Below are 13123 nucleotides of genomic sequence, written 5' to 3'. Positions count from 1 at the left end.
GACAATCTGATGAGTGGATTAGTATCACTTTTTTTTATTTTTTATTTTACTGCTTTACCTGTTCTATTTTATATTGATATTATTTATATAATTATTTGTTTTTATTTTACATTTATTACTTATCATCTGGCGCTACTAGTCTTTTGGTGTATTAATGTATATATGTATGTATATATGCATATATATATATATACAGTGTTCGACAAACCTATACATTTGCACGCCCCGGGCGAGTGGATTTAACATCGTGGCGAGCTCCTATTGGCCCAAGCAGCACACGTTTGGTACTAGGTGGCGAGTAGATTTTTTTGTGTGGCGAGTAGATTTTTTATATATATATAGTATTTAAATATACATACACAAAATCCCACATCAAATAAGTATTGCGGTACTTTCTGAAATTGAAATCCCCTGCATCATGTGGACCGAACAGAAGCCGCAACGGATGACATTGTAGTTTCCTATGGACCCAAGTGACACGAATGATTTAAACCGCCATTTTGTTTATCCTAGAAGGGACTGGGGGCTACTTTTACAGGTAAAGATCTTAGGAGCCAGGGGGTCCCAGACGATGTGATCCCCCTGTTCAGCTCCAAGGACCCACTGGAGGATAAAAAGAATAAGATAAAAACGATACAAGGTACTGCTACTTTAAGAAGGAGAGAAGGAGATGCAGGGGAACCTGGTTAAATTCCCGGTGTCGGCTCCTTGTGACCTTGGGCAAGTCACTTTACCTCCCTGTGCCTCAGGCACCAAAAATATAGATTGTAAGCTCCATGCGGCAGGGACCTGTGCCTGCAAAATGTCTCTGTAAAGCGCTACGTAAAACTAGCAGCGCTATACAAGAACATGCTATTGTTATTTAAGACGGCCACATTTCCTGACAATGGACGGTTAGTTTCTGCATTTTATTGTGTGCTACATACAGCCTTCTCTCCCCGGAGAACTTCAGTGTCAAACAGGATATGATGTACGACTGTGCTCGTGGGCTCTTTGCAGAAGTCATGCGTAACCTTAATGGAAACAACCTGCTTAAGGGAGGCGTGTCACCACAACACCCCTGCTGGTGTTAGTATATGGGGGTTTCAAACCAACATATTGAACGTTCGAAGGCATCATGCGGCACTATATCAACTGCCTCCCTGTAACGCCTTTGCAATGTGACACCTGGTAGTTTACATGTATATATAAAAAAAAACATTTTGGAAACCAACTCAACAATGTATGCCTGGATGTACTGTAATCATGGTGAGCTGAAACCTGGCGTGACTTTAATTTCCCCTGGCAGCTCTCTTTTGTCTGATATCATTGTCAGGGGTGGCCAACTCTAGTCCTCAATGGCCACCAACAGGTTAGGTTTTCAGGATATCCCTGCTTCAGCACAGGTGGCTCAATCGAGCCACCTGTGCTGAAGAAGGGATATCCTGAAAACCTAACCTGTTGGTGGCCCTTGAGGACTGGAGTTGGCCACTCCTGCACTGAACAAGGAGTCTGCACAGCCCAAACTGCACCCCCCCCCCCCACACCTCTCATTATCTTTACTGGCTCACACAGGGACATGGTGGTGGAAAGGTTCAGTAAACTCTTGCTTGACCAGTGTCCCCCACCCCTCCCCCGTTCCCAAGCCCAGGCGGGTAAGTAAATTCATCTTAATTTTCAAACAAACCACAATAGCCAAATGTTTGCTTTAAGTACGATGGCATTTGTTTAAGGAAGACAGCCCGTAAGTGCTTCTCAGAATGTGTTTCTGCAAACTAACGAGGGTAGCACCGGTAAGTGCAGCTCCGGCATACAATGCCTGGCAGAGATGTGATAGTCATGCCGCTTTCAATGTGCAATCCCACGTATCACCCGGTAAACACGCGTGCTTATATTACATAACTGATGTTGGCACATGGAACCAGTTGGCACATGGAACCAGGGAGTATAGTTATTTTGGACGTAACCCAATAGTTATATAAGGGATCTCGGCTATATTTACTAAATGTGCTGTCCCACCAGACATCTTCTGGCACTAGAACAGGGGTGCGATAACGTTCTGCGCTGAACCCCCCTCCCCCCCGCCTGCTCAGCCCCTGTGCTTGCACCCCCCCCTTACCTAGGAACCGGCGTCATGGGTCATGTGACGTGACGTCACATGACCCGCGGCGTCATTTGATGCCGCGATGCCATGGCGAAACGTCGCCCGAAGCCAAGGTAAGTAAGTTACAGAGGCCTTGCGCGCTCCCCGGCATTTAATTTAAATGCTTTGGGGAAGAGAGCGCGGGGCCTCTGTAAGCGCCGCGCCCCCCAGTTTGCCTCCCCTGCCCTAGAAGACACATATAGCCTATTCACCTGAGTTGGCCATAAGGGGTCTTCTGGCCCCGGGAGGTGTCTTGTGGAACAGCACTGCTTAGCAAATAAGGCCCTTCATCTGATGACTGGAGTTTTCACCGCATACTGTACTATGCACATAGCAATTCTGGAGTCGAGAGATGACTGCATTAATTCAACACACCGAAGAGCGATGCGGTTCCGATCCGTGCAGCACTTAAGGGGTTTAAAGAGCCTTTTAACCAGATCAGTGCCAAGATGCTTCATTTCTACCCAGGCGCCTCTAGAACTGAATAGGTTAAAATAGACCATTTCTTGCACATCCTTCACAGGTTTGAAATAAAAATAACAAAAATACAAAGACTGTGTGTTGTAGCCATTTATGAAGCCGATGGTGATAATTTCAATTGAATAGGAAGCATCGCTACAGCAACACTTGTCTCTGTAAGCAAAAGCTATTAAATAGCAGGGTGCTTTCTGAGAAGGGATCATCGCATACCCTTTAAACGTACACAATAGATAAAGAAACACCTACCACAATGATTCTGCCATCAGAAAGCATTATTGGTCAGTAATGGGCCCTTTTGCTTCCAGAAGTGTCTGCAACAGATGGCTTCCCAATACATTGCGGACATCCCTAGCAGCAAAAAGGTTCACGGAGTGTGTGGTGCTTCCTTTTCTAGTACATATGATAATTTAAAATATATATTTTTCTGTTTTTAATTTCAGTCAGCTACTGAAATAAAGCTTTGGCAAAACAATTTAGACAGAGGAAGTAAGGTGAAAGGTTCCCCCTCCAGGTGTGAGCAGGGGTAGGTTTGCTGATCTAATGTTCAGCCACCTCAGCCAATGACATTCCGCTCCAGTCTCCACCAATACAGCTAGCTACGACTGTAGGTTAAGTTGTGCTTGACGCTGGGCTGAGGTGGCACCGCCAGCATTAGAAGAACAAATCTTCCACTGAAATGGTTAAGTCATTGTCTATACCCGTCCATCCATGCTCATTTACATTGCTACTTTGAAAGGGTAGGAAGGAAAGAGACACAAATAAAGAAGTCGAAGGGAGAAACCTTGGGGGATACAGGAGTGATGCTCAGGGGGACATACAACACAGAGATGCAAGGTATCACCAAGACGAATGGAAGGAGGAGTGTAAACGATGATGTTGGTTTAGATATCACTGTCGATCACAAAGTCTATTTTACTGATATGGAACTAAGCCCGAAGTAGGAGTTGGATGTACCTGTCCAGCCACCCTGTTCTTCACCGCCACCATACAATATAATACTGCACATACGTGTGACATAATAGTCCTCCAGGGTGTGGTTAGCTCCAAACATGGTGCAAGGCTACATGATGGTACAGGAAGACAGTGGATTTCGGATCTGGCAGGTGCACGCTGCTCCACAGTACTGGCGAAAGGTCTGGTAGCAGGTTCGGTCAGCTTCGCTGCTCCATTGGACTGGGTTTGCAGACAAGGACTCAGTAGGGAGCCTATTGAGAATGCTCGTGTTTACAGCAAGCGCTGCTAGGCCATAGTCTGTAAACAACACAGTCTCCCTCTTGCAGGTGGGACATGAGATGAATTTGTACTTGGGACAGGACTCGTAGAGGATCTGCAGACACTCCTCACACACAGAATGGAGACAGGAAAGGATACGAGGCCTTTTGTTTGTAAAGTTGTACATGTGCCCACAGGTTGGACATTCTAAAGGTTCACAAGGGGTGGATGGATGCAGCACATACTGGTTAACAATGACTTCATCTGAAGGAGTTTTACGATGGTAACAAATATCTGTGCTAGCTTTCCGCTGCCCAGGGTAGATCTTCTCCCGTCGTGGTGGAGGTGGGGTCCTTGGCAGTCCCAACGTGCTGGGGCTATTTTCCAGAGTGGGCATGTCTCCACAGGCCTGGTTGACAATAATTTCCGAGTCTGAGGGCCAGGCACGTTTGGCAACTAATGGAGGCTCCCTCCGCGATGGGGGGATGTACCGCGGCTGAGAGTTCTGGCACTCTGAGAATTTCTCAGCCTGTATGATCTTCATGGCCTCCATTTTTATGATGACCTGTTGCCCTTTCAGACACGACATTAGGATTTTTTTCACATTACTGTCCGCAACTTTGTTTTCTCCGAGAGCCCCCTGCATGTGGCCAGAGAAATATCAAGCCTCCTACACTTAAAAATCTTTCTTTGGCAAAAATATTGCACTGAAGTTACCAGCCAAAGCAGAGTGTTTGTTGCCGGTGTCCATGGTCTTCTATTTGCCAACAAAATCAGATGCTAGTTGTTTTTGTAATAATTTGCCACATGGATAATTTAACAGCGGATAACTTTTTGTACAGGCAGGTCCAACTTAGAATCCAAACCCTTGAACTGTTCACCCAAGGCTTGGCTGTCCTCAAATTTTCTTTAATACTGGAATGTCATCAATTGCAGTTTCCCCCCCCCAAAATAATTTCCAAACTGTGATTAGTTAAAGTGTTGGGGCAAATTTCAGGATCTCACACCAGCAAAGAAACCAAGGGCTGATCTCACATGTAATGCGAAGGGTGGAGGAGGATTTGATGATCCCAACATTTCACAAGAACAACAATGTGATCAGTGCAGACTGGCTGAGGTATGCAATAACACCACTTCAAGGGCGTTGCGTACCTTCCTAACAGGTGCTCCCCCCTCTTGTTTCTTCTATGCTTTCCTTATTTCTGTTTATATGTGAGGCTGTAGCAAGGCTGAAGAATGCCACAGCGAATTCCTTTCCACTTACTTTGCTCTCTCCCACTTGCAGGTCAGTTACATTCCGAGAGAAGGAGGCTCCCCCTACTAGGCTGGCCAGGGTCAGATCCATATCCAGACATCCTACATTAATGAGGAGTCAGTCAAAGGGAAAGGTAGAGTGCTTGTTGTAATAGCTAAGTCCATGGTTGGCTACTTGGATTCCAGGAACTAAAAAGGCGTGTTTATGCTCATTAATCATTACCTCTGCTGCTTCAATATTCTCGGGCTTTGGTCCCTCCGTTTTTTTAGTTACCTGTGTAAAAGAAGCAGATAAGAAAAGTTAACCGTTTTGGAAACTAAATCACAAGGATAACTTCATTAAGCAAATAGTCCTAGGAGCATTTACAGTACACCTCATTTGCAGATGTTCAAACCCTGCTTTACCCTACCTGGCCTGTCACAATGGTCACCCTGCATTCTAGAATTCTGGGTAATAAAATGCAAATGGATACACTGTGTCACTTTTTTGCTTCCTTTCCATTTTAAACATGGATGTTTCCCTAGAATAGGGGTGCACAAAGTTTTCTCCCTGCCTGCTCTCCTCCTAGCTTACGCCCCCCCCCCCTCCCGTGCTTGGCTCCGGCATCAAATGACTCAGCGGGGTCATGGGACGGCACGTTGTCATGGCAACGCAATGTCACGTGACCCCGCAGCACCATTTGACACCGGGTCACCATGGTGATGCGTCGCCAGGTAGGAGACGTTACAGAGGTCCCCTGACATTAAATTTAAATGCCTGGGGGGGTTGGGGGGAGAGCACGGGACCTCTGTAACCAAGGTGTGCCCCCCCAGTTTGCGCACCCCTGCCCTAGAGCGTTCAGAGAACATAAATGGTAGGAATAATGGAAAATCTAACTTGAAATACTTATAGGAAACATGCTAGCTGTTTGCCATTAGCCATTCAAGGTATCTTAGGCCAGGTCCATGGCACCTTTGCCCATGCGGAGGCGTGCGCGGCCGTGACGTCACCCGCTTGAAGCGGGTGTGTTTTTTGGCCATGGTACGCTCGCCGTCCGTGGGCGTGTCTAGGGGCGTGCCAGTGACATCACAGAGCTGGTTTGCCCTCATTGGCAAACTGCTAACGTGACCTGTCTGTCACACGGAGAAATCTGTTTAACTGATTTCTCACGCAACGCGTGCCCGTTTCTGCGCGAATACGCCCGCACGCCGCATGGACGCGAACACTGCCTTAAGGCAGTCTGTTCGCTCAGCGTGTGAACGCCTCCGCGCGGTCTGCGGAACCATGGCCCCCGCCTTAGTCATTTGCTAAATGAAACCTCACAAGCTGGACGGTTCTTGCTTGTGTACAAACCACTATTACCTTACTGCCTCTGGGCTACAGCAAAGCCAAAAGCTACAGTAAGAACATTTATAAATGAGAAAACATTGTAATAATTTAATGCAGAAGGGCATTAACTCCCACAATAATGAGCATACAGCGACATAAGGAAATATTGCATCTGGCTACATACTTCTAGCCATGTTAACTTTCCTCTACTTACACGGAGAAAACAAAATCAAATATTCTGCTGACTTTCACGCGCCTCTCTCTATTCTTAAAGCTGCAGTTCAGTCTTTTTTTTTTTAATTTATTTTTTTACTTCAATAGTTTCATGTGGGCAATCTCTAATTACCTAAAGAACTGCATAGCTGCCGGTCAATTCGTTCTCCGTCTATTGATCGGCAAAGTGTGGCGACATCTTTAAATATGGGGAATGTAAATCGTTGCTATAGGAACAAGCATGCTTGTTAAAATAGAATACAAGAAAATTGGTCTTTCAAAGTTGTTTTTTTTAAAACAGAAAATGCTAAAAGTATTTTTTCTTACTACAGAACTGATTTATTAAAAAAAAAAAAAACACACATGCAGGATATTGCCTGAACTGCAGCTTTAATCTACTTGAAATTGCTCCAGAAACATAGATAAGCCAATATCGGTGTCTGTAAGAATTCCTATGTGCTGCGTACCACGCCCTATACGGTAATTGTGAAGCGCATTGAGTCCCATTGGGAGACAAGCGCTATATTACATAAGGTTTTTTGTTATGATTATGATGTCCTGCTGGTGTTTATTGTTGTTTACCGGACTACATGGATCAACACACACAGTCAACATGGCAAAGGTGACAAGTGTGCAAAGAGTGCTCGGGTGTGAGGCACTATCACTATATTTAAACAGCACATTTACTGTAATGTAGTTCAAAGCTCAAGTTGTAGTGTATTGGACCTAGAAACAAAATGTTGATCTTTTGTAAGTTCTGATTTCTTTCAGCAACATCGAGTTCCTCATAGACGATATTATAGTGCAGGGGTGCACAATTTCCCTTCCATGCACCCCCCTGCCTGCTCTCCTCCCCTGCTTGCGCCCCCCAATCCTTGCTCGCCTCTGGCGTCAAATGACGACAAGTTACCATTGCAACGTGACCCGGCGGCGTCCTTTGACGCTGGGTTGCCATGACAACGCGTCGCTGGAAGCCAAGGTAAGTTAGTTACAGAGGCCTCGCGCGGTCCCCCCGGCATTTCATTTAAATGCCTGGGGGGAGAGCGCGGGAACTCTATACCTGCCGCGCATCCCCCCAGTTTGCGCACCCCTGCATATAGTGTACATAGCTACAAAACCTCATAGGTTTCTTGTTCCGCTGCACATTTGAAGAAGAAACCTATAACGTTTGGAAAGCTCTGTACACTGTAATGTCATCTTTGAAGGACGTTAGTGTTGGCACCATACAAGTTATCTCAACCTACAACAAATCAATGTCAAGGTTATTACCGTGGGACCTGCACAACATTAGGAATATATGCGTTTTGGACACGGTTTATGCTATTATATAATGAGAAAAGGAGACAGAAAATCATATCAACTTTAAAACTACTATTAAAAAAGTGGAAAAGTGGGTCTCTAAATAAAAAAAAAAGTAAAAAGTAGGGGTGGTTTGGTACCATGGCACCCACTGGGGACCATTACCAATGCACAACACACATTTCAGTAAGGAGAATCTGTAGGAAATAAACAGTAAACTGACCACAGAATCAGTTGGACTGAAATATAGTTGCTGTCACAGCCTTTCAATGTGTTGTCACTAGTGATGTGAGAGATGTGGTTTAACTGGTAATTTGGTGGCATACTGTACAGTACATAGCAAAATCAATGTGTGTTCTCCCCTATTTTTCGTTCACTGTATAGTTTTTTAACAAATATCCTTACAGTTGTACTGCAACAATATCTTATTTGTGTCCACTGCTAGTACTTACTTCTACTATATAAACTGATATTCCCATTACTCTAAATGTGATGGATCTATTAGAAAACGTTCATCCTATTTCAATTTTCATAGTATTGAAAGAGCTTGTATAGAATAGTATCTGAAGAGGCATTTCCATTGCTTGAAAGGATAGTTTTTGTGCATTTAAAGCACAATATTACAAAGATACGCCCTTTCCTCTGTTGCTCGACTGCTAAAACTCTGACACAGACCCTCATTCTCTCCCGTCTCGACTACTGTAACCTCCTGCTGTCCTTCCTGCTTCTCACCTGTCTCCCCTACAATCTATCCTTAACGCTGCTGCCAGAATCACTCTACTCTTTCTTAGATCTGTCTCAGCGTCTCCCCTGCTGAAATCCCTCTTCTGGCTTTCTATAAAATCCCACATCTCACACTCAATTCTCCTCCTCACTTTTAAAGCTTTACACTCTTCTGCCCCTCCTTACATCTCAGCCCTAATTTCTCGCTATGCACCATCCAGACTCTTGCGTTCTGCTCAAGGATGTCTTCTCTCTGCCTCTTTTGTATCTAAAGCCCTCTCCCGCCGAAACCTTTATCACTGACGGCCCCACACCCCTGGAATGTTCTTCCCCTCCTATATCCGACTAGCACCCTCTCTATCCACCTTTAAGACCCATCTTAAAACACACCTGCTTAAGGAAGCATACGAGTAGCTCAATGGCTGATATTATACACCTCATACGTAAACCATGGCCCCTTGCAGACTAACCAGAACACCTTCCTACTGTCTCTGTATGTTCTTCCTACCAGCCAATTAGATTGTAAGCTCTTCGGAGCAGGGACTCCTCCTAAATGTTACTTTTATGTATAAAGCACGTGTATTACTGCTGTGAAGCACTATGTACATTAATGGCGCTATATAAATAAAGACATACATACAGTATACATACATATACATACATGGAGGAGTGGTGGTATTGTGTATCTGTCACCATACCATGTTATACCAGAAGAATTTCAATAATGGATCCAACGCCAGCATGCTTAATTAAACATTTTCTCTTCAATCGTACAGGCATACCCCGGTTTAAGGACACTCGCTTTAAGTACACTCGCGAGTAAGGACATATTTTCAATAGCACTATACACCTGTGTCCGTACGCTCGCTTCGCGAGTACGGACACTTATTCTGCCCTTCAGACCGCAGTAGTAGTGACGCGCCGATTCCCCTAGCCCAATAGGCAGGCAGCTCGCGCATGCGTCTGTCAGTACGTCCTGAACAGCAATACCGGCTGCCTACCTGTACCGAAGCGACGATAAGTGGGAAAAAGGTAGTGCTTCACTTTAAGTACATTTTCACTTTACATACATGCTCCGGACCCATTGCGTACGTTAATGCGGGGTATGCCTGTATTGTTACTGTCTGCGTTATACATTGCTTGTATGCTTATAGTCTAAATCAGGGGTGGCCATACTAAGGGATCAGCCGGTTCGGGGGGCGGGAGCTGCACCTGTTTCCTCCTCCGTTGCCAGGGCCTTTGAGCGCTGTGGGGCCCACTCACGTCACCCCGCCGGTGCACTCGGCCAGTTCCTGAATTTGGGCCCATCCAACTTATACATCTGCCTGCAGGGCCTCAGAACCCAGGGGGAATTGAGTGAGAGAGGAGGCGAGAATTGAGTGAGGAGATGGGGGGGGGGGGGAGGGCGTGTTGATATTGAGAGGGGGATATTGGGGGTGGGGGAGGAATTGAGTGAGAGAGGAGGAGGTGGGAGGCATTGATTGAGAGGATAGGGGGCAGAAGGTCATGGTCCCGCCCCAAAAATTGTGCCTATTTATTGGCACGCCTGAATAAAAGGTTGGCCACCTCTGGTCAAAACAATGTATGAAATTCAAATGTTTTTTTTCTAGCTGCCTGTTCCTCTCCAGTTGTCTTCCCTTCCCGGCCTGTCTGATTGCCCACTTTTGCATTTCAATCAGTATTTAGCCTTCTCTCTGAGAGCCTGCATACGTTGTGCTGTATTCCAAGACAATAGTATTCAAAGGGAAACAATAAGGTCGCTTCCTAAATGCGGTTGAACCGAAGACCTAGCTTGCTAAAAAAAAAAAAAAGCAACGCCTCCTGGTCTTCCACTTATTGGTAAGGTTGGTGTAGCTGGCATTGCAGCAAGGTATCCCAACAGCAACAGTCATTTCCACCAAAACGATACAGGGTATCCATTGTGGGGTTAACAACAATGTCCCAACAACAAGCGTCCTCTTAGTAATTGGGCTACGCAGCATAGTGTGACCCTGACGTCTGATATTTATGATGGTCTCTCTACAACACCAGGAATTTACCTGCGCTGTTAAAATGCCAAGGTATATTGCCACCTACCCTGCCCCTTATCAATAGGTATTGTAGCACCACTGGTGCTATTAAAACACAGTTATAAAAATGTGCTAAATTAGTCTACTATCCCACAAAGTGACATTGTATAACCAGATAGATCAAGCTAATCCTTAAAGCGGATGTGGGTTGAATGGCCTCTTCTACACGTTAAAGGTCCTGGCCGGGTCACTTAACCCCTTTGCTACCAAAGAGACCTGCAAAGGGATAAAATAATGCTATTACATCGCGTTATTCCCACTTTACCTCCCAGATGCTGCTAGAGAAGCGATATATAAAAGGTGCAATTCTGGCAAACCTTTATTTTTTTTAGAAAATTACACTAAATAAAAAGTCTCTTAAAAGCAACCGTCACTATTATTTTTCACACCCCCCTTTCAGATGATCCAATAATCAATGAATAAAAAGGCAGAACAGCCATTGTACAGTTACAGGCGCCCTAAGAAATAAAAAAAAAAACCCATGTAATAGCTACAACATCAACAAGATAAAGTAACATTGTAGAGGATATACTGTAACAAAGCTTGTTAAAAGACATCAATAAAAATATGTGTTGCTAAGATCATTGCAAAGTGCACCTTTATATGACCCCTATGTTCATTTATCATTAATAAAACTCAGCACGACTGACCCCATTCCCATTATGTGATTTCATATTTGCCATACTGTACATTAGATTGACAGTCATCAAGAGAAGGGAATTCAGTTGGCCCAGGAAGGTTCAGCTCTTGTTATTCTTCTTGCTAATTATTCCTGCTCTCTATTTTCTGGTAGGCATGTTGCCAGTGCATTTTTTTGAGGCCAGATTTGCTAAAGGTTATATGAAAGGCAGATTAGATGCAGCCTTCGCATTGCACTGTCACTGTGCCTCCCCCTCCAGGCAATGCTCCTAATAGCTCACACAATCCTAGAAACCCCCCTTTGGATTTACATTCAAATGAGATCTCAGATCCCATGGGCCATCACCCACAGCTTGCCTGCCATCAGGCTTATGGGTGGTGATGCTGAATAGATGCAATGCAGATGCCAATGAGCCTTTTAAACGGCAGGGAGAAAGCAGGAGGCAATAGGGATCTTGTAGGATTTGCAGCACAGCCCATTCCTTAATAATCCGACATAAATTGGGTGGTTTCCAATGAAAACGTTGCCTGTTTCTTGCATTGAAGTGAAATCTCCCATTGGATACTGACCAGGGTTGGTTATAATGTGTGTTTATCCCCTGCCATGCCTCTTCTTTGGCAGAATGGGTGGCCAGCTGCTCTCCCAGTGTTCCCAAAGCAGGCAGCTGTTTTGGGGATGAGGTTTGCGTTGATGAAGCAGCTTGGAAATGGGGTTGATGGATAGATCCAGGTCCCCCAGTTCGCAGTAGTGAATCAGCATCTCATGTAGAACAGGAGCGGTGTGAGAGCCTCATCCCTGATGCAATACAGTGGCAATGAAGAGAGCCACTGCCCCCCACACACCTCCCACAGCCCAGCTCACAACAATCAGTGTAACATACAAGACTGCAGAGCCCCCTCTCCACACCCCCAGCCCCCCCTCCTCTCCCTATAATTCAACATTAAAAGCATACCAGGTGCAGCACTGGGCATCCACCACCATGGACTCCTTGTTGATCTTTATATCTCATAAGCAGAATGCCTTTCTTCCTTCTTGCTATGTGCATTAAGTGCTGCTCCCCCTCCTGTCTGTAGTTCTTCCTCTGTGCTGCTGCTGCTGAGGTAAAAGCTTCTGTGTGTGTGTGTGTGTGTGTGTGTGTGTGGCTGTGAAATGCCTCTTTCTTCCCTGGCTGTGTTGGTTTGTGATCCTCCTTCTGCCTGTCTGTCTGCAGTGGGTACTGCAGTGATGCAGCCTTCTCACATTTCTCTCAATCAGCAAGCACACAACCCAGTGGGCTGCAGTGGCACAGTGCTACAGCCTCTGCAACCCAAATTGTCACTGACTCTCTCTCCTCCCCTTCTCCCTCCTCCAGCTTTTCATTCATGCTCTACCTTTTTTTTACATGATATCAGCATTATTTTACTTGTCCCTCTTTTGCTTCCAGCCTCTGAGTGGTGCCTGGAGTGGTCATTTCTCTGTCATTCAAATGGGATTGCACAAATCTGTTTATCTATTTATCAACTTCCCTGTGCAAGAAACCCAGTGCAATGCTTGTGCAAACACATTTCGGAATACCCCCCCCCCCCACCCCGCCCCCAGTTAAAGACCATTTTAAAGTTTATATGTGACCAAAATGGAGATTGCGCCATCTGCTTGATGCTCAAAGGCATTTTGATCATATCTTATTTATTGATCAAATGTTTTACCAGGAAGTAATACATTGAGAGTTACCTCTCGTTTTCAAGTATGTCCTGGGCATAGAGTTAAGTTGACAAATACATGATTACATTAAGTGAGCAGGGTTATACATTATATACAAGACA

General features: G+C 45.2%; 1 protein-coding gene across 3 annotated transcripts; it reads right to left on the bottom strand.

Moving 5' to 3' along the window:
* Nucleotides 1–2677: 2677 nt before the first annotated feature.
* On the bottom strand, nucleotides 2678–12715 carry RNF208 (ring finger protein 208). Of its 3 annotated transcripts, none has more exons than XM_075579272.1 (2): nucleotides 12692–12715; nucleotides 2678–5342 (listed from the first exon to the last, which is right to left on the bottom strand). In XM_075579272.1, the coding sequence occupies exon 2, from the start codon at nucleotides 4458–4460 to the stop codon at nucleotides 3663–3665; it is 798 nt and encodes a 265-aa protein (XP_075435387.1). In that variant the 5' UTR covers nucleotides 4461–5342; nucleotides 12692–12715; the 3' UTR covers nucleotides 2678–3662. The 3 variants fall into 3 exon arrangements, with proteins under 3 accessions (XP_075435387.1, XP_075435385.1, XP_075435386.1); XM_075579270.1 differs by lacking the exon at nucleotides 12692–12715 and adding an exon at nucleotides 12274–12635; XM_075579271.1 differs by lacking the exon at nucleotides 12692–12715 and adding an exon at nucleotides 11891–12162.
* Nucleotides 12716–13123: the final 408 nt, after the last annotated feature.

This window comes from Ascaphus truei, chromosome 21 (genome assembly GCF_040206685.1).
Source record: "Ascaphus truei isolate aAscTru1 chromosome 21, aAscTru1.hap1, whole genome shotgun sequence".
NCBI lineage: Eukaryota > Metazoa > Chordata > Amphibia > Anura > Ascaphidae > Ascaphus > Ascaphus truei.
Note: the sequence above shows the minus strand (reverse complement) of the source record. Positions and strands in the feature narration are given on the sequence as shown.

What these genes read in the sequence shown, in the direction of transcription:
- RNF208 (XM_075579272.1), bottom strand. Translation starts at nt 4,460, where the DNA reads ATGCAGGGGGCTCTCGGAGAAAACAAAGTTGCGGACAGTAATGTGAAA.